The sequence below is a fragment of the Papaver somniferum genome, unplaced genomic scaffold (assembly GCF_003573695.1).
Source record: "Papaver somniferum cultivar HN1 unplaced genomic scaffold, ASM357369v1 unplaced-scaffold_81, whole genome shotgun sequence".
Classification (NCBI taxonomy): Eukaryota; Viridiplantae; Streptophyta; class Magnoliopsida; order Ranunculales; family Papaveraceae; genus Papaver; species Papaver somniferum.
The window spans coordinates 9,204,818-9,226,928 of record NW_020651082.1 but is presented as its reverse complement, the minus strand read 5'-3'; the positions used below and the strand labels follow the sequence as shown (position 1 = coordinate 9,226,928).

The 22,111-nt window shown below is 37.0% G+C and overlaps 3 protein-coding genes across 6 annotated transcripts; 1 reads left to right on the top strand and 2 right to left on the bottom strand.

Annotated features, from left to right (window-relative positions):
• The first annotated feature begins 2,711 nt into the window (after positions 1-2,711).
• On the top strand, positions 2,712-5,231 carry LOC113345391 (UDP-glucuronic acid decarboxylase 2-like). Its single transcript, XM_026589169.1, has 5 exons — positions 2,712-3,649; positions 3,812-3,891; positions 3,963-4,121; positions 4,547-4,639; positions 4,739-5,231. The coding sequence occupies exons 1-5, from the start codon at positions 2,845-2,847 to the stop codon at positions 4,967-4,969; spliced, it is 1,368 nt and encodes a 455-aa protein (XP_026444954.1). The 5' UTR covers positions 2,712-2,844; the 3' UTR covers positions 4,970-5,231.
• Positions 5,232-5,295: 64 nt separating this feature from the next.
• Positions 5,296-8,626, bottom strand: LOC113345392 (small nuclear ribonucleoprotein Sm D2-like). The gene is made up of 6 exons (XM_026589170.1): positions 8,546-8,626; positions 8,361-8,421; positions 8,039-8,063; positions 6,322-6,399; positions 5,884-5,988; positions 5,296-5,803 (listed from the first exon to the last, which is right to left on the bottom strand). The coding sequence occupies exons 2-6, from the start codon at positions 8,363-8,365 to the stop codon at positions 5,687-5,689; spliced, it is 330 nt and encodes a 109-aa protein (XP_026444955.1). The 5' UTR covers positions 8,366-8,421; positions 8,546-8,626; the 3' UTR covers positions 5,296-5,686.
• A 496-nt stretch (positions 8,627-9,122) lies between these two features.
• On the bottom strand, positions 9,123-13,759 carry LOC113345587. Of its 4 annotated transcripts, none has more exons than XM_026589357.1 (5): positions 13,507-13,759; positions 11,841-13,419; positions 9,982-10,177; positions 9,577-9,748; positions 9,123-9,494 (listed from the first exon to the last, which is right to left on the bottom strand). In XM_026589357.1, exon 2 carries the CDS (start codon positions 12,850-12,852, stop codon positions 11,869-11,871), a length of 984 nt encoding a protein of 327 aa, XP_026445142.1. In that variant the 5' UTR covers positions 12,853-13,419; positions 13,507-13,759; the 3' UTR covers positions 9,123-9,494; positions 9,577-9,748; positions 9,982-10,177; positions 11,841-11,868. The 4 variants fall into 4 exon arrangements, with proteins under 4 accessions (XP_026445142.1, XP_026445141.1, XP_026445144.1 ...); XM_026589358.1 differs by having other exon boundaries at positions 9,132-9,494; positions 9,577-9,611; XM_026589356.1 differs by having other exon boundaries at positions 9,577-10,177.
• Positions 13,760-22,111: the final 8,352 nt, after the last annotated feature.

Genomic DNA, 22,111 nt, shown 5'->3' with positions numbered 1-22,111 from the left:
AGTTTATTGCTAGGATTCCAACTAACTCTTTGTAATATACTGCTAATTTCAAAAGAAAAAAACTAATTTACTGATGAGTTATTCGAAGAAAAATTCATTTTATTTGGCATACCTCCCTTCAAAACCGACTGCGACCGCACTTCTTCGATCTCATCTTCTTCCATAACTTGTTCATTTCATCGTCAATTGATTGACGATTTCAAAAACTTCCTCTTCGATTAATTCCTCCTATAAAAATGAGACCTAAAAACGAAGAAGAAAAAATAGCCAATGCTTTGGTCCTGGTATGGGAATTGCGGCTCGAAATAAAACCTAACAAGTTTTGACAAATAAAATGAATGCAATTGGAAATCAAGAAGAGGAAGAGAACTCCGACGATCAACCACTAAATGGCTCTGGCGAAAAGGGGAGTGATTCTCATTCATTTTCGTATCGATCTGATTGAATTTTATAGGTTTTAAATCAAAAATTAGGTCAAAATTAGGTTTACAGTTGAGCAGTCGGTATTAGTATGCGTATGAATAAAATACCGACTGTTGTTGTCGGGATTTTTTTTTATTGAATGAAGGAAATATCAAAAGTATTTTCGGTATTGTATTTTGGTTGAATGCAATGCTGATTCAAATTTAGTTTATTTGGTGTTTTTGCATGTTAGGGCATGGTCGATTCAATTTATTCTAGTACCGACTGTTCAATCGGCATGGTCGAAAAACAAAAATCAATGTCGATTATTCAGTCGGCATAGTTAATAAAAAATCACATGGTGCCGACCGTCTAGCATTCGACATTAGATTAATTAACAACGAAATAAATGCCGACTGTTAAAGAATGTCTTTGCCCAATATCCACAACCGCCGGAAATGGTTTGGAGGATCAAAACTATGCTGACAGAAGTGGCCACAATCGACATTGCTGTAATATCCTCGACAATGTCGACTATCTATGTCGGCATTGTCTTCATCACAATGCTATGCCGACTTAAATCTGTAAATGTAAAAAAATCAAACCTACATAAATCACCTCAAATGCTATGCGGACTATCTTGCATCATTAATTTCTTCATTTCCCGTGTGTGGATCTACACTTGTTCCTTCATTTGAAGATTGATTTATGGTTTGAGTTGGGGTTTTTCTTGGATATAAGTTTGATTCTCTATAAAAAATTACAATTAGGAGTCATTAAAATCAATGTAAGAACCTTCTGCTTGGTGAGATGAGGATTCCACAACATCGAAATCCTCACTAGAATCTCTCATATCAATTAAATCTCTCAAATTCCTTCTTCTTCTTCTACTCTCTTTATTACATACCTAACACTTAAAAAGATACAATCAAAATCTAAAATTTAATCTTAACACATTCGGATAATATTCAAAAATAATTTAGCCATTACATTTTATTTATTTTTGGATAAAGAACTTTCCAAATTATTTCATAATGTTTTCTTTCTTTTTTTTCTGCATTCCCTAATTTGTTGTGATATCTCCCGATTGTGAGTTCATCCATTTTTCTTTTTCCTTTTAATCACTTCATTTCGAGGATTCCAAATAATATGGCATGTTAGCCACGTTCAACTGACCATACGATGTACGTAAAGTGCCCAATCTCTCGTGCACGAATGATCACATCTCAAACTTCCGTTGGACTTAAAGTTTAGTTCGCTTTACTTGCCTCCCAAAGAAGTAAATATAATTTTGTGTATTAGCAAAGAGTTTACTTTGGTTAAAAGTGATTAGAGTTAGATGGGACTTTTCTTAGCTGATAGCTACCCTTTAGGGAAATTACAAAGGCTAATCTACTACCCTAAAAAATAAATAATTAAGACTAGTCCGACCTCAATGTGTATTCCTCCTCCTAACTTTACGTTGGGAAATATAAAAGTCAATGGCCACATGTTGACTCAATGGCTTCCTACTTTCCAAATCCATAATGACTTCATATTTTATTTCCTTTTCAAAAGATTTTTTCAAGAAAATTTCTTTTTCATCAAAAAACTTCCCATAGTTGAATGAAAAACAAAATTTCATTACTCAAATTCATAATTTGAGAAGTTTTAATCTACTCCATTAATTAATCTAATCAAACCCAAATTCATATGGTTAAGGGGTGTGCTGTTTTACTTCAAAATGATCCAAATTTTGTCTCATTAGATATACCCTAATTAATCCGGGTATACCCCAATCAAGCCATGTAGAAAAACAAGAAAATAACATAAAAATAAAAATCTTTATAATACAAACTTTTTGACAACCACAAAATATCTAACCAATTTAGTTGTCATAAACATTTACACTCACTAGCCTTTGGATACCAATCCAGACATTGTATTTTGATCTCTGAAAATAAAAAGTGTAGAAGTTAATTTCGATACACAATACAGGATGACTTGTAGAAATAAAAAATATGTTGCTTCTGAATTCTGCTTCTCGAAAAGTAAAAATGCATGCCTCAGAAACAGGTGTTTCTTTTTTTAATTTATGTTGGCTAGTATAACATTGTGCCATATCACTACTAAAAATAGGTTCCTAATACGAATAATTACTCAAACAACTTCCTCCTCCCCACCCAATTAGACCGGGATTGGTAATTTGACTTAATTATTTGTCACCAAATGAATAGGGTCATGTTAAGCGTAATATAATACCATATTTAATGCCAATTAATTAACAAATAATCACAAATATAATTATTTGTTTCCCATCATAAAAGGCTAGGTGCACCTTTCCCGGATACTTGCAAGAGTATCAATCCCTCTTCAACACACCATTTCTTCTTCTACTTAAACACTTTTTTTCTTCTCCTTCTTCTTCAACCAAAAAACTCGTCTCTCACAAAAGAAAAAAAAATGGGTTCTGAATTGTTCTACAGAGGCCATGATGAAGAAGATGAAACTCAGCAACAAACATCAGATGTTGTTTACACACCAAAACCAAACAAACCGTTGCTACTCATAACGCGTCCAATCCGTTACATTCTCCGCGAACAGAGATTAATCTTCGTGTTCATCGGTATCGCCATCGCCACTCTGATCTTCTCTCTGTTACCTTCTTCTTCGTCTCCTCCATCGCCTTACACCAAATTCGAAAATGATAACGCATTTATTGCCAACACTTATTTCCCGAGTTCGGAATCCAACCGGATACTGTCACAAAAGAGCAACGTTTATCATGAAAACCGTGGTGGTATGGGTCTGATCAGTGCAGGTGGTAAAATCCCATTAGGATTGAAAAGAAAAGGGTTGAGAATTGTTGTGACCGGAGGTGCTGGATTTGTTGGTAGTCATTTAGTTGATCGCTTGATAAACCGTGGTGATAGCGTCATCGTCGTCGATAGTTTCTTTACAGGGAGGAAAGAAAATGTGATGCATCATCTGGGGAACCCAAGATTTGAATTGATAAGACATGATGTGGTTGAGCCTTTGTTGTTAGAAGTTGATCAGATTTATCATCTTGCTTGCCCTGCTTCTCCTGTTCATTACAAGTTCAACCCTGTCAAGACGATCAAGACTAATGTGGTTGGTACTCTGAATATGCTCGGATTAGCTAAAAGAATTGGTGCTAGATTCTTGTTAACAAGTACTAGTGAAGTTTATGGTGATCCTCTTCAACACCCACAGGTCGAAACCTACTGGGGTAACGTTAATCCTATCGGTAAGTCTTCTCTCTTTGTTACAATAATTTCTATCGGTAAATTAAGATGCAGACGATTTTTGTTTGTTTTTTGTGTGGGTTTTCGGACCTGAATCTGACAAACACAAATGTGGTGGTTGGAATCTGACACACATGATTTTGCAACACTTGGTGGTTTGTTAGGTGTGAGGAGTTGTTACGATGAAGGAAAACGTACTGCTGAAACGTTGACAATGGATTACCATAGAGGTGCTGGTGTTGAGGTAAGAATCTCGTTTTCTGGTGTTGAGTTGTGCACTGTGCGTGCATTTACTCTTTTGGGTTGACAATACAGGTGAGGATTGCTAGGATCTTCAACACATATGGACCTCGTATGGGTATCGACGACGGCCGGGTCGTCAGTAACTTCGTCGCTCAGGCATTGAGGAAGGAACCAATGACGGTATATGGAGATGGAAAACAGACCAGGAGTTTTCAATATGTTTCGGATCTGGTAATAATAATTAACATTAAATTCTTATATCTTGTATATAGTTAATTATGGATTAATTACTGATTTAAGTTGATAATTATAATGTTTGATTTCGGGAAAAGTTCTCAAAAAATGACAGTAATGAATGAGACCCCCTTTGAATCTTTCAAGATTGACGGAAATGAGGGGTTTTCATGACTTGGTCCATCCATGGGGATTAAGATTCTCATTTTGGAACTTGGACTCTTGGAAAAAACAAGAGGGCATGGGTCAACGGCGAGGGTTCCGATGATCTTCTCATGGTGTACGCTCGTACCGTATCTGATTATTTCTTTGCACTGCTAGACGTGTAGCCCACCCATTGGGATGTTGAATAAGATACGCGTGGAGTCGTGTTTGGTGTCATGATTATTATTCTTTTTGACATTTCAATGATAATGAAACAGGTTGAGGGTCTGATGAGGCTGATGGAAGGAGAACATGTAGGTCCATTCAATCTTGGCAACCCTGGTGAATTCACTATGATGGAACTTGCCCAGGTATATGGCGGCATTCTTAAAGTATTGAGCAGGTTAACTGGAAACCGATTAGTTTGAATAGATGATGATTTGACTGACTGATACTTTTGAATTTTGTAGGTGGTGCAAGAAACAATTGATCCAAATGCAAAGATTGAATACAGGCCAAACACAGAAGATGACCCACACAAGAGAAAACCAGACATCTCTAAAGCTAAAGAACTACTTGGATGGGAACCAGCAGTGTCTCTTCGCAAGGGTCTTCCTCTTATGGTCTCCGACTTCCGTCAGAGAATCTTCGGCGATCACAAGGATAGTGCTGACTTATCCATGGCCACAACTACCTCCTAGAGAAACCAAAAACGGAGAAATAACAGCATTAGAAAAGAGAGAGGTGATAGAGTTTAGGTAGTACTACATCGAAAGCAGCATTTTCCCCTATTCCCCCATCTTTCATTTCAAGGGTTGGATTTTACATCCTATCAAACTTCATATTTTGTAATTTTTTTTACTTCCTGGCTCATGTTTTCTTTTCGTTTAATATCATAACATAGAACAGCAAGATTGTCACATTTTGCTAATCATCATAATATATACATCGGACTCTGTCCAAGTTTTTACAGAAGTTTTTTTAATAGCAAAAACCATAAGTGGGATACACAGCACAGATTGCAGTATTTAAAGAGACCAGGAAGTAGCTGACAGTTTCATTACTAAGCACCCGAATAGGATGGTGAGCATTCAGCTGAATATTAGTCAGACATCTTTAAAGTCTGCAGCAGCCAGGTGAAGTGTTACACCATGACTAGCACTGCAAGTTTTTAGAGAGAAATAACTAGCAAGAGGGGAAGGATGGTCAATTATCTGGAAAATATAGAGAAGTTGTACAGGTGATGATATTCAGTTACATATTTCCCTCTAATTACTACAAAGCAAAATCAGATGCTTAAAATCCGGTATTTCCTAAGTTCACAAAACAAGTGATTGACAGCCTCTTATACGCCTATAGTTGTTCTTTTCTCTCCACAGCTAAGTACTTCTCCTGCATAGTAATTATAAGCAGCAACATCACTTGGGATTCCTGAGAACAATAATAACAGAGTCTCCTCGAAGGAACATCTTGCTGATGAACCTGTCCTTGTTCACAGGAAGCGCTTTCTTCTTGCCTTTCCCTGTTTTAGGTACCTGAATGCAAAAACGAAAGCATTTTAGTAGGAGGTACAAGCAGTATGGAAATAGGAACATTTCTCAAAGACAATACAGACCTCTGTCCACATCTCACGAACATTTTCAAGAACCATGTTGCAATGACGGTCAAATGCTCTCACGCGGCCGAGAAGCTTTCGGTTGTTGCGGCAATTTATGAGCACCTGAGAAATGGCATCATTAGAAAGATGTGAAAACACGGAAAATAAAATAAATAAAAGCAATGTTTACAAAACTATATCAATGAACAAAACCGGTAAGTATCAGGTTGGCATTAGATTAACTATTATCTTTTCATATAGCCGATAAACATCACACGGCCAAAGCATGACAGTAAGAGGTATGCCAACATTTTTATAGGGTTTTTGACAAAGTCGGGATATACTACATATAGCGACTATTCTTTGAAGTGCAATTCATATCCATAATCTTCCAACCAAATATGAAAGTTTTACGATAATTTTCTGTTCAACCAAATTTGCCTAAACAAATCTTACCTGAGTGTTGTTTTTCACACTCATCATCAGAACAGAAAGGGGTCCGGTGTTGAATTCCTCTTCCTCAGTCTTGCCACCCTGCCAATAGAGATTGGTTAGTCAAATGCATACAATTGTTCCTCAACGCAAAACTTTAATCGACTGATTAAGAAAGTTAAAATACTCGGTAAACAGACAGACATTCTCATATAAGTAGATGCACAATCATAAACGGTAAGCTCATAGAAGATGCTCAGTTCAAAAATGGTTAAAGAAAAACATCATCTTGACCTAATTCTGCTACACATCCATTTAAGCATGCACCGGGGCAAAATCAATTTTTGTAAGTTTCAACTACATCAATTAATATTTTAGATGTGAGACTCCATGTTGTTTTCAAATGCTCCACACATGTACTAATTCAGTAAGTCCTCACAATGCCTTTACTAAGATTTTATTGCATAAAATTTCATCATATTATCCAACCTACTTCAGGTGTAATGAATCTTTACGGTCTCGTCAAAAGTGCAGTTTAGTATTCCTCCTTTCTAGTCCCATCAACCGGAAACACAAATACTGGTTCGCCCTTAACAATAGCAAAAAGACACAGGATTTAGACTTTTTCTAGTGAACACTAGAAACCTAACGTCTGATCACGATATCTTAGTGTAAAAAACCTTGAAAACCAGCATATAATGGTCTCAAATGACACCGTTAACAAGGTTATCACGAGATAACTAAAAAGAATGCTAGCAATGCACAATGGAACGAACTAGTCAATAAAAGTTATTACGCAAAAACAAACAAGATTTCTTTATTCTATTGTGTTTGTCATAATTAAGATCATTAAATACTACATGGAGTTTGACCAAAAAAAATTAGAAAACTTTAATACAATATGCCGACTATGGAAAGCATATATTTCCCTGATTAGTATATGAGAGAAGAAACTGTATTAACCCTTTTTATTCTATTTTTAGCATTATTGATTCAAGGTAGGCAGAAGTCGTATCTTTGTATTTCATCATAAAACAGATAAAAGACCACTTAACTCTACGAACTGAATGCAAGAAGTTGAACAATCAAGCGAAACACTGACCTAGACGGAACAACAACATCAGTAAAATTGCTCCCCAATTGAGACGTGAGCATACTCATACAGATTATTGCCATGAAAAACAGTACATAGCATAGACATCAGAAGCAACTAACGACAAGAAAACAGTTAATGCTAGAATAAAGTTTTAGTTATATTATAAGAAATCCCTACCATCTTAATGTCCCTGCTTGGGTTACAAGCTCACACTACCGAGCTCGACTTTTACTTTCTTTACAATGTGCATTACCGCTTTATGGTCTAAAACTGGAAAAGATAAATAAAGTCTCAATCATAACTCGGAACTTTTCTCAATCATGTAAGAAAATGGCATTGATGAGCTGTATGCCTTTCAGGGATTTCATCCTCAGTAGACTAAGCCCAAAGTTTTCTACCAAAAATGCTAACCATGAAGCATGGAAAAAATTAGAACCTAAGCCATCCATTCTTAAATTGCCACGAACCCACATCAATTTATGCAACAACTAACCATACGTCAATCAAAATTTTAACAAAGGTCATGTAACAGCAGCTAGACACAGTCCAAAAAGACAGGATAAAAGCAGCACATAACATAAAACCATCAAGAAAAGGTTTAATTAAAAGTACTAAAATTCATAAAGAAGTAAAAAGATAACTCACATTAGTATCCTCTTCCATAGGCCGACTGCAAAGAAGAAAACAAAACCAACATTAGCAACGAAACAACAAAGAAACTGAAATTTCTAACTTGCAGCCACTACAGAGAGACATAAAATTCTTGAAACCAAAAACAAAAATAAACCAATGAACCGTGCTCCATAAAATAAAATCTATGAAAACCTAGCTTTAACCCTAGTCCACTCGGTTTTGACCAAACCAAACGATACTGAAAAAAATTACCCCAAAATCAAAATCTCACATAGAGAATACATAATAACGGTGAATGAAGATGAACAGCGTACAGAAAGAGAGAGAAACGTACCTCATGTTGAAAGTAAGATGAGATGAAATCCGAACAACTTTCTAGGGTTTATTTCTGAAACCTAAAAACAAAACAAGAAAAAAAAAATCAGTGGTTAGAAGAAGTAATTAAAACAAACAAACAAACATGAATCTAGTCGTAGTATATATAATATTCAGATCATCAGAGAGACGGAAGAGAGAAACCTGACGGAGTGTCGTTGAGGTTTTAGGGTTTTTGCTTCTTCTCCCGACTCCTGTTTCGCTTCTTCGGACTGGAAAAGAAAAGAATCCTAGACGAGTGGGACTTAATATATATAGGACTTCATGGGCCTATTAATGGGCTTCATGATCCAATTTGTTTTACGCCCGACAACTAAAAGGCCCTGAGGTCCTCTTTTGCTCTGTTGAATTTACTTTTTCAGCTTATTGATTTCAGTCAGCAGCACCACAGATGCATTAGGATGTGTGTCACTTGCAAAGCCGATACCCATACTGGCGCAAACCAGTTCAGACGGAGATCATTATTGATTTGACGAACCATACTTATTTGCAAGTTTTAGAATGAGCTTCATTCTAACAAATGTCTTTTACCAGAGGTGTATATTCCATTAACTGAAATTCGCAAAACCCAATGAAATATAGGCATTGCCAACCAACCAAAATTGCCAGACCTGGCAATGGTTCATGAACAGAGCAAATGAGATTTTCCAGCTTTTCATTTACTCTTCAGTATGTTATGTTCCTGGAAACCTATTAACAAAGCCAAGTATTCCTGCTGCAGTTACCAAAATCACACGTGGAATTTCTTACAGAGAAAACAAAAGTTTCATTTATACAATCTTACAAGAGATGAACATGAAAATCTAATTTACAGTTCAGAGATAGGAACTTGATCTACGCGGAGCTTACATGGCCTTGTAGATAGTTCTCTCAAGTATACCTCTCTATAGGTCCTTTTCTCTCTTTAGTTCTCTCAAATATGACACCAAGTTTTCAACCTCTGATTTTATCTTCAAGTACATTACATTTGCATTGTCTTTGTCTTTCAATTCTTCTTTCATCCCTTGGCAGAATCCCTTGATTATTGATACACCGAGCTATCCAGTTAAACAGATTTGCAAGAACAGACACCTTGCAAGCACTAGCATCAGCACTGATGCCATGTAGACGAGAATTAGCATAAGCTGCTGCAACTTTCAAAAGCTTTAAATTCGACGAAAAGCGAAGAACCTTACCAGAAGAGTTTTCTTCAGTATGATAACCCCAAACCCTGCAGGCAATTGATATACATGGTTAATATATATATACATGGTAACAAAGTAGTCAGGTTTCTGAACATTTTTCCAAGTCTTTGTGCAAGAGGGAGGCGTTTTTTAATATTGACTACTGCCACCTTCATCGGGGCACCTGAAATGACAATTCAGAGTTACAGACAAACAATTAAACAATGTTGTGGTTCAGAGCTTTCAACAGAGACTTCGTGAAATTCTAAAGAATATATAAAAAACTATAACACTGTTGTAAGGATTCAAGGAGAAGAACACGTACCTGCAATAATACTAATTCTATAGAATATATAAAAAGCTATCAGGCAAAACTTATTAGATAGGGAAGAGAGGCTGCAAGCCTGCAAAGCTGACCTGCCAAATGATGTTGCTGAACCACAAAGAAGTCGGTTAACAATTCAGTGCGCTAACAAAAGAAAAATACTTGTTGGGACCATTAGATCAATGGAAGTGCTAACATCCTCCAATGAGAATCCCCAACAAAATAAATTGTTTATTTGGAGATGAAGCATCTTTAGCCTTACAGTACCTCCGACGATTTCCAGCAGCCCTTTGGATAGGGAAAACATGCAATTAGAAAGCATTCATGGAGTTATGGGAAAAAAAAAATTAGCCTAACATGAGCAGAGAGTGATCTGTAAGCATCACTATCTGGCCTCTTTCTTCAAGCAAGATAAACTAGACGAATTCAATAAGGTAGCTCCAGGTACTACATAGTACTCGGCAAACGTTTTGCAGAAAACACATAATCAGCAAGTATTAATAGATTCAATGCCTTCAAGTGGTATGCGATCATTAACCGGAATACCCAATCACCTAACTTCAAAAACCCTGCATGCATATGGAAGTCTATAAAGTTGTAGTTGTATATGTTGTACAGTTAAACTGCTTAACTATTACCTGATATACGACTTGCAAATGCTCAGAATTGACCTCCCAACCCGATTCAAAATTTCCATGTAAAGGTGAGTTGGAAATAGAAGAAGCAAAGAATGTTATAGTTGGGGCCATACTTTGCTACTGACAAATACAAAAGGCTGAAATATTTGTTTTTTGCAATCGAATCTTCTTTATATAGGAAACTAAACTAGGGAACGGAAAAAGTTAGCCGCGAAGCAGGTTTTTCTATTCAAGTAATAAAGAACCTGTAGAAGCTTAAAATGTTATAGAATCTAGAACAGATAAAACAGCGACAGTAATCACTTAAAGATCCTAACAGCAAACCAGCAAAGAACAGATGCGGAAAGTTTTGAATACAACATAGCAACTGATACACGATCACAATAAGATCCCTACAATATAAATGCAGCAGGTAGAACAGCGTAAGAAGTAGTTAGAGATAGTGGTGCCCCGACACAGCCACATGGTACCTTATGGATCACAAATTTTTTTATTTTAAATTTTGAGTTCAGATATGTTACAGTTGAGGCAATGGACTTTGCTGCAAGCAAACTGACTTGCCAAAAAGCTGGAATCTTTGTAGGTTTTTAGCCAACTTCAAAGATACAGCCCAACAATACCTATCGCTATACGATTTAATACTAAACTACCAAAACCTAATATTTCAGTGAACATGCTCAAATTACAAAGTAACTGAAATAAGATCACCTGTAGATCCCTGCAATATAATGTAACATGACAAATAATACGGCAACAGATGAATGACATGAAGAGAATATTAATCAGAAGAGTGCTAGAGACAGAGTTAAAACACCAAAATAATCTACTTGAATTAAAGGGATAATCAGGTAAGTATATTAAAAATCGTGGCATTTAACACATGTTCCCTTATCCTTCTAAAAGGACCATAGTATTGATGAAAAGATATGAAATCTATTTCATCATCTGATGATAAATATGTCATGCTTCCACAGGTCCAAGAGTGAACCACACATGGTTCAACTAGAATCAGGCACACACCCACATATATAAAAGACACAAAGTAAAAAAAAAAAAGAGAACTCATCATTCCACCACGAATCAAACTATTACAGAGATGAATTCCATGAGAATAATAAAAAAAAATTCATGAGAATAATATTCAATCGAAAAGCATACATATATAGTTAAATATCAATGGCAAGTGAGGGTCTAGTGTGTGTCTACCACCCAGGAAAGAATTGGATGAAAAGAAACCAAATTTAATAAACAAATGTTATCATGCAACTAATATAGCTATGTAGTGTAGAGTTGCTTGTGACCAATTTTTCTACCTGGATGGTTAAAGAGTGTTATCATCTTTTACGCTTGACGTCCAACTAAAGCCTGACAAGGCTTATACTTTCCCTGCCATGAGGAAATTCGTCTCTTCAACAACTTGAGTGCCTCCAACTCCTCCTTCCCAAAGTTTCCAGTAGGAGAATCAAACTTCAACTCAATTGGGCACAGATCATCAAACATCTCTAAATCAGATTTGTTCGCTTTCATGATGAATGTTGCAGAGGTATCTTTCAGAACAGGCTGTTCCACAGAGTGGTGGTTCTCACTAGTGAATGATGTTGGTTTATAAAAGATCAATGACTTTACCTCTTGGAAACCACTAGAGTTCTCGTCCATGTCATCATCAAGAGAAACAGCATGGGAGTCAAGTAACTCAGCAGAAGAGCCTGGCAAACCCACAATGCTGGCCACTCTGATGATCTCATTGCATTGGTGAGTTAATGAGAATTCATTTTTGTCCGCAGCTGATGAACCCATCTCCTTTTCTACCTTGTGAAGATTGACTAGAACCGGTAGAGGAAGCACTGGTCCCAAAAGATCATCACCAGGCTGCACTTTTTGGGACTCCTTATTTCTTCTCGAAGGCTTCCTCAATAAAAATGGTGGCAGCTGATGAGACTTCGGAATATGTAACAAGTCCATGGACACTTCCTTAAAGTCCAGTTTAATTTGCGGGAGCTCTGGATACGGAGAATACGCTAGCTGTACAGCACCGATGGCTAGGCCAGTCCACATTCTACTTACAGCAATCTCATTTATGCTCATTGGAACACTAACAGAAGTTAAAACCTTAACAATATCAGGCAGCGACCCAATCTGATCAACACTAGAAGCCTTCAAATGGTCATGCAAATATTTGTACTTTTCTTGAGTGTATGACTGCGTACAACCAGAACCCTCCTTCACGACTTTTGCAAGAAGATCACCGTGTAAATAAGGAAGGAGATAATCTAGTTCCCAGTACTTCATTTTCTTACAAATATCACCTCTCTGAAACAAATCCATACGAAAGTCTTCATCCAGTGATTCAGCTGGTTCCAAATGTTCTATTGCAGATGGTTCGTCAAACTCCCAAGAAGCATTGTTGATGTAGTTTTGAAAGTGATAAGTAGAAGTTCGTTCAAAGACTTGTAAAGATTTGATTTCAGACTTAATTTTGGTTTCACTTAATGTTACGAGAGCCTGGGACTCAGGATTTCACCAATAAATCCATTCATGCGATTCATATAGTTATTCTAGACAATTATAGCTCAAATAGAATATTGACAATTTTTCCAAAAACCGAGATTGTTATTAGAAGAGAAATCACCTGACTTAACTTGAGTAGATGAAGATACTGTTCTTCGGGTTCCAGGAGAAGGGCTAAACAGAAGCGGACCGATTGTAGATTTTACTACAGATTCAGGTAAAAGAAGAGGCGGACAAGGGACAGAGCCGATAGGGAAGTACGCTTTCCAGTCTTCAGAGAAATCCATGAGTCAGAAAGATTAATTTCGGAGTTGTATATATCAATGGAATTCAAAGAAACAATAGAAAACCAATTGTGAGTGGTGGGCTTTGAATTTTGAGCATCTGATACATAAAAAAAAAAACCTAAAAATTTTAGACAATGGAGAAGAGAAAAATATAAATGAAACCCATTTGTAAAAAACAATTAACCTGATAGGATGATCTTGAATCTTGATGATATTAATAACCTTCTTCACTAAATTTCTTTCAAGATGAAGCTTCGAATGCAGTACTGATTCTAGAGAGAAAAATGACAGGGAGAATACTGAAAATGGTAATCTCAACGTGATAGATTTTATTGAGGAAAGAGTTAAATTTTGATTCAGAGAAAAGAGTTTAAGCCACCAGGAAGAGAACGGCCGCTTTTTTTTAGGGTTTTTATAAAGAAGGAAGAGTGCTTTTGTAAAGAATGAGAAGAGTGCGAGCTGCGAGGGGTATACAGAGGGAGTATAAGAGTAGAGTGGGGTGGACTGTGAGGAGGCGCTTTGGTTGACTAAGTTGACTAGTTGATTGACCATATCATTTGGTGGACTACTTTTTGAATCGATTTATATCAAGTGACTTGGACTTGATCTTTAAAGGTTGTCCTATGTAGGGATATATGTCTCCAATATTAGCCCAAATCACCCGCTTAATAAGAAAGAGATTTGAAAACTTTGAAAAAATTAGGACTCATTTTTGCTGGCTCATTAAAATCTTGTCAAGGAAAATTCACGATAATAAACCCTTAATTAAGGAAAAGAGTGCAACACAGAAAGTCCTTAAAATTATAACAAAACTATTTGGAAAGATAAAATTACATTCATAATTCTTCAGATTCATTGAAAATATTTTTTTCTCCATCCGTACCCAATGAACTGTCTTCTGATGTTGGTCATATATATGTTGCCACAAAAGAGTTGTGGAAGATGAGCGTCTTCACTCGTGATAAAACTATCAAAGTATGGTCCTGAAATTTTTTACTGTGTCACAATGGCTTGTACGGGATAAAGAATTCGTCCTCTTCGATATTGAAGATGCCATTTTAGGTTTTTCTGCGATCAAAAACTTATAAAATGATAAATATATCTCCGAAAAAATACAAGCAAAAAAGAAACAATTTATAAAACCGGACCAAGACAATACATAATCAACAATGATTTCAACATCATGTTGTTTCATAGGAGCCGTCATATTTTCTTAAAAGGAAGAATTACTAATGCTTACAATAGATACTATAATAATACTCACTGTTTGAGAAAGTGTTAAGAAAAAGTTTAAATAAGAAAATATTCACAAAACACCCATGTATGTACAACAACACAGAAACATAAAACACAACTGCAGATTTTGTTTTATTAAGAAGATCAAGGATCCCTAAGCTAAATGACCAACTGATAATTTAATAACATCCAAATCAAAACTCCATAAATATGCCAAGACAATAATCCTAAGTAGATATAAAAGTCCTTTTTATTTTGTAGAAAACAGCTAGCTAACAAGGTTAGAAGGAAGATTAAAACTAGAATCTAGTGAACCTCAATAATATACCTCGCGTTTTTAGGGGCCACCCGAAAAGATTTAGGGGCCATCAATTTATATCCAACCAAAGATTCTAGTTAAGGGGTATCCTATATGATATTGAAGTTATATAAATGCCCTTTTGGTAAAACTGTATAAAAACCAAATCAAAAAAAATTCTACTCATTTCAACTCTTCTTCTTCCAGTTTCATATTATCTTCCGATTGTGGAAGAAAAAAAAACTTTTCCTCGTTCTTGTGTTCAACCGAAACATCGCCGCGAATCGTAAAATCAAAACATCGTCGATTCGTTTATAAAACAATGGATAAGGGAAATGAAACCCACAGAACTAGAACCAAAAACGTTGCTCGGGGTATCGATCCAAAGATTGGGATTTTAGCAAGAAATAAAGAAATTGTTGCTGCAAATGAAGAAGAACGCGAAGAAGAAGTACCCTTCGATGTAGTCGGTGGTGGCGATTCCGATAGTCAAACACTTCGTCAACTTCAAATGACCCCAATTAGGTAAGAATCTATCATTTTTGGGGTTTATTTCGCTTTAATTCGACGAATCGAGAAAAAAAATTTCTAGGGTTTTCGGTTATTTATCCAGATTCGGGCGATATTCATGCTTATTTACTTCCGAATGTAGTCGTGTTCTTCATTTCTCAAGAACATCGACAGTATTCGGGAGAAATATTTGATGGTTATCGGCCGAATATTGTTGGCCATATCTTCCTGGATACAAACTGGTAATAATCGGTAGTTTAATGAATTTTTTGGCTCCCGAATATATTTAAGTAGACACACAGTATTCGGAAGTACACTCACTACCGAATATATATATATATATTGAAAAAATCTCAAAATTTCTGATATAGGAAAAATCCCATTTTGGGGCCAGTATTTATTCGGAAGATAATATAATGTTTTATACCTCCGATTGTGTAGGATAAAATTTTAGAGTTTCTGAACTCCAGTTGATGAATATTCGGTTGTAAACATGTTTAAATATATTCCGATTGTTTTTCATTCGGGAAAAATATGTGTCTTCTTACTTCCGAATTTGTTCATTCGGGTTATAGTTGTGTACTTTGTCTTCCGATTGTGTAGGATGAAAAGTTTAGAGCTTCTGAACTCCAATTGATGCATATTCGGTTGTAAATATGTTTAGTTAGCTTTCGATTGTTTTGTATTCGGGAACAGTATGTGTCTTCTTACGTCCGAATGTGTACATTCGGGTTATATTTCCATACTTTGGCTTCTGATTGTATAGTTTGTAAATATTGTTCCTTTCTTTGTTGTTTAGACAAAGTCAAGAAAGGAGGAAGAAAGTGACAGCTAGTGCTAGGAGGGAAAGGAGTGCCAAAGATAATTCAAGTGCTCAACAAAGCTTACAAGAATAAAGCAGTCAACAAGGAGTGCTGAACAAAGTGTAGAACAACAAGGCAGTGAACAAGGGGTGCAACCAAGTGTTGAACAAGCCGCTCAACAAAGTGCAGAACCAACTGCTCCACAAGTTACCCCACCATGAAATTGAACCAGTTGATCCAGTGCCAAGAGTAGAAGAAGAAGGACAACCAAGTGGTACCCAAAAAGCCAAAAAAGGAAAGATGGTGTAAGAAGGATATTGCTAAGAAAGCATCACATCTTGTCCTAGCACTTGAAGAAGAAGGGTATTCCAGCAGGCACAATCCTTGGGCTACCGGCGGATGGAGGAAAATTGCTATTTGGATACAAAGACTCATGGGCCAGAGAAATATACGAAACCGAGGTAATAAAATTACTATTTTTTATTAATGTATTGTCTATGTGTTATATCGTAATATTTGTATTAAGGATTTTTTATGTACTTTAATAGGATCATCAAGATGCGGTCCGTCTACTCAAACCTACCGCCGCACAACAAAAATGCTTGTGGCCTTTATCCGGTGAATGTGAAAGGTTCAAGTCAATTGTTGCCAACTCGGGGTTAGCTAATGCCGCCGAGAATTCATTGTTGGAACATGATCGTGTGGCCATATCGGCGTTCGTGGAGAGAATGTATCCTGAGACCGATACTTTCCATATGCCGTTTGGGAGATGACGATTACCCCGGATGATGTTGTGCAGATTCTTAACCTTCCCGACCAAGGCACAGCTGTGAAGTTTAACTACACAAAGCAGTTAAGTTGGGCACAACTTTATGCTCTCACAAAAAGTGCTTAGGTTGGGATGAAGAGACAACAAGCAGAGTTTAGGAGGCATGCAAGTTACAAACAAGACAGATCAACATTACAGCTTTGATGAATATGTTCTGAGGCACCTTGGAGAAGGAAAAGAATGGAACGTTAACTGATGAGCAAGTGAACCACCGCTGCCACCGCATATCTCCTTTGTGTATTGGGATGTGTCATATTCCCCAATACTTCTGGCAACCGGATCGACGCCAACCTTATACAACTTTTGGATCCTCTCCATGAAGTCGGTACTATTCTTGGGGCACGGCATGCCTAGCATTCTTGATGGAAGAGTGTGAGAAAGGCTTCGAGGCTAGGAACCTGCCAAGTTCCGGGAACGTGGCTCTATTGCAGGTTTTTTCTTTAACTCTAACCACTTATAGTTATTCGGTAGACAATACATATGATGCATATTCATAACTCCAAACTATGCATATTCGGGAACAGTTACTTAGTTTTACTTCCGATTGTTTAGAATCGGAGTTTAGTCTTGGGGAGTTACTGCCGAATATATAGGCCAAAGTATTATAGGTTACTGAACTCCAAATGACGCATATTCGGTACGAAATGATCCATCTCTTGTTCGAATGTTGGTTATTCGGTGGCTAGGTACTTATTTTTTTTCCGATTATATATAATCGGAAATATCTTTTGATATTAGAACCGAATATACAGGCCAGAAAAACTATAGGTTACTGAACTCCAAATGACGCATATTCGTTAGGAAATGATCCATATATTTACGAATGTTGGTTATTCGGTGGATAGGTACTTAGTTTTATTTCCGATTATATATAATCGGAAATAATGTTTGGAAATTACTACCGAATATACACAATCTATTTACTAAAACTTGGTTTCTTATGTATATAGGCATGGATCTATGACCACTTCCCTATCCTGAGTTTGGCCGGAGAAACCCGGTGGTGCAAAGGTACTCCTAGAGGAAGTATATTTGAAGACAACCGTTCTAGGACAAAGAGCAGCAGTTTTTATCATGAGGGATTTTTTGGACCAATTGAAGGCCTCAGACGTAGCTTTGATCCATACAAGAGATCGAGCCAGTGGGTCATATAAATGTTAGGTCGGACTTGTCCCTTTATTTGGACCATTGGGCACCCCAGGATATGTGATGTTAACCCCTCTAGGGTGATGCCAACACGGTATTACAACATCAACCTGTTGGAGGAAATGGGGGATTACTACAATTGAGTTGGAGTTGTGTCTTCTAGTGGTGACATCTCACGATTGTTCACACAGGCCCCCTACTGTTCTTGATAACTGGGATAAGAGGAATGACTTCATTATCGACACTGGTAGACGAACCACCCGAGGTGATGAAAATTCTCCAGACTATATGAGTTGGGTATAACAACGTATCACATCCTTTTTTCCGTGAAATCAAATCCAACACTACTCGCGGGTTCAAGTTATAATTGTATCATCAAAGACAACCAACTGGTTATGATAGACTGGTGCGTGTTCTTATATTTTTTTCATTTTATATTATTCTTATAAATCTTAGTAATTACCGTTTGATGTATGTCATTACGTATAAAAACAGGTGAATAGGTTCAAGCGTGTTTCCAAATGTTAACTAACTGCATTCCTGAAGAGCGGAGTCCCATGCCAGCTGAGATCAAAGAGGCTAAATACCTAGTTGATAATATGGATAACGAAGATTATGCTGCCCAGTTTGGGGATAAAGTCACGAAGAGGCATCCGCCCAAGGTGGCAGTATCAAAGACGGGTAAAAGAACTCGAGCTTCATCGAGCGCTGAAGGTGCTCCAACTGAAGCTGCTCCAACTGAAGGTGCTCAAACCCGTGGTCGTGCAGGACTGGGAGGTAGTCACGGTCGTAAAGTAAAGAAGAGCAGATAAATGACAATGATTTGTGTTGTACATTAGGGACTTTACAAGGGCCAATATAGAAGGTTAGACAACCCATATTAGGAAGTTTGGGTAACTGAGTTGACTTCCGATTATTGCAAGTTCAAAATTTGAAAAGTATCAGTTTTTCCCAAATTCTGATTTTTGGGTCATCGTACATTCGGGACTTTACAAAAAAAAATTAGCCTCTGAATATTACAAGTTCAAAACAAACCATGCCATGGCTCTAGGTGGTTCCAAGGGCCAATATAGAAGGTTAGACAACCCATATTCGGCAGTGTGGGTAATTGAGTTGACTTCCGATTATTGCAAGTTCAAAATTTGAAAAGTATCAGTTTTTCCCAAATTCTGATTTTTGGGCCATCGTACATTCGGGACTTTACAAAAAAAAATTATCCTCCGAATATTACAAGTTCAAAACAAACCATGCCATGGCTCTAGGTGGTTCCAAGGGCCAATATAGAAGGTTAGATAGCCCATATTCGGCAGTGTGGGTAACTGAGTTGACTTCCGATTATTGCAAGTTCAAAATTTGAAAAGTATCAGTTTTTCCCAAGTTCTGATTTTTGGGCCATCGTACATTCGGGACTTTACAAAAAAAAATTATCCTCCGAATATTACAAATTCAAAACAAACCATGCCATGGCTCTAGGTGGTTCCAAGGGCCAATATAGAAGGTTAGACAACCCATATTCGGAAGTTTGGGTAACTGACTTGACTTTCGCTTATTGCAAGTTCAAAATTTGAAAAGTATCAGTTTTTCCCAAATTCTGATTTTTGGGCCATCGTACATTCGGGACTTTACAAAAAAAAATTAGCCTCCGAATAATATAGTCGTGTTTAGAAATACCAACCTAATCGGTAGATAAAAATTTAAGTTCGCTACCGAATGTCCTATTAGGAGGAAATACGTGTATCGTTAGCAACCGATTGTAGTGCATCATTGATACGAAACCTCAACGGCCATATTTCTGAAAACCTCAACGGACATATTTTCAAAAATTAGAGCCGTTGGAACTTTATTCTATATAAGGAGGGTAACCCCTCTCAGTTATTATTGAGTAAAAAATCAGAATGAAAAACCTTTTCAATGGCAATTCCATCATCAATCGACAACATACTTCGAAGATGCAAGCGAACAACTACATCAATTGCAGCAATGGAAGAAGAAATACAAAAAAGGAACAAACAACCCAAAAAAATTAAACCATCTTTAGTGGCAACGAAGGAGGAGGAAGATGAAATCAAGGCTAAGAAGCGAGGTCAAGAACAATTCCATCAAAGAGAAAGATTAAAACAAGTTGAGGAAGAGACCGAATGGATAAAAAATTATTACATTGTGAAAGATCTACCCAAAGAACAGCAAGACGATCGTATATTTTGGATTAATGTTTCATTGGGTCCTTTTGTTGGTAAGTACAAGAAGCCACGCCATAATTATGAACCATCCCATGTTTCTTCAAGGGTGCACCATGTTATAAAATTGTGCACCGAGTACAACCGTATTCTTGCTAGGCACAGAGACGACAGGTTTGCAGCAGAAAATGCTTATTTCAAGTGGAGAGGAGAGTCGTTTCTACATTTCGAAGCCGCGTTGATTGTTGCATCTCGGACTGGGAAAAAAGAATAACATGTGATGTTTGAGTGCTGTAAATTCAAATTTTTAATATTAATCGGCGGTTTGATAAAATATGGAATTCCCGAATATGATTAATCGGATTGAAGTGTTATAATAATGTTGTTCCAATTACATAGTTTCAAAAAAAATTATAGCCGTGCCTCGAAATACCCACCAAATCGGTAGATAGATATTTAAGAGTTCTACCGATTATAATATTCAGAATCAAAACGTGTATCATTACCAACCGATTATAATATTCGGAATCAAAACGTGTATCAAAGAGCCCGATTCCTACATTCGGGAGACAACATTGTATTTTTTGCGACCGATTAGATCATATATCTTCACAAAAAAGTTTCCAAAAAACTTGTACAAATTACATGTTCGAAAAAAAAACGATCAAACATCGTCATCATCTGAGGGTATCAATTCAAGTAACTCAGCGGGAAAGTTGTTGTCCATAACGCGATCCCAATCAACCATGTTAGACTCATATTGTTTCACCCAATCCTTACAATGGTTCATCGGGAAGTAATCGTGCCACTTACTCAACGGAGGTAACAGACAATCTTTCTTTACTCTTAAACCGATAAAATGCATTTCATTCACAAATGCCATTACGATTCTTCTATCTTTAACCGACTCGTCGCAATCCGTTCTTGTGGGTGCAAACGTCATGCTAAGTCCATACATAGGAGGAACAAAGAAATGTACCACGCAATTCAAAACGTCCGCTAGGAGATATTCAAATTTATGCATTGTCATCCAATACTTGGATCCGATTGTCTTCAATCCCTTTCGGCACTTCACACGCGCAACTAAGTCTTTGAACTCTTGTTCTTTGTCGTATCTATCTCCTCGCCTCATCATCTCCATATAAAAACCCTTGTCCTTCACTAGTTGTACCGCCATCTTATTTCTTAAATATTAGCATTGGGTGACATCTTCGATATCCGCCTCTCTAAAGTAACCCATTTGTTCCGTAGCAACGTGAAACCCACAATTTCCATCCCCATCAACCTCGTCGGTCGACAAAACAAATGGAATGATAAGTGGAGGGATTTGTTCCAAATACTATTTGTATATTGTATATGTGGATCGATTTGGTATTCCATTAAGATCTCTAGGGGAACAAAGAGTACCTTTGTCCACTTTTATAGTAAGAATTTCCATTGGTTGGGTTTGTTGCGAGGCGTTCATTTGCTCAACAACTTCTTCGAAAACATTGGGTTGACTTACTTGAGAAGGCTCTGTAGAGATCTTTAGCCTTACTTGTCGGGTGGTTGGTCCACTTTGATCATTTCTTGGACGACCTCTTTTCTTAGGTTCCGGCTCATCTTCAAATTCAGCTTCCGAACGCTCGTGCCTAGACAATATTCTTTTATTAGACAAATACTCCTTCAACTCTTTTCTTTGGATGGTCCTCCACACTTTGGTGTTCGGCCTACCGGTGTTATTTTGCTTAATAGGTTCATCAACCTCCCTTAAACAAGGGTGAAGGGCTTCCTCCAAATTATACATCAAT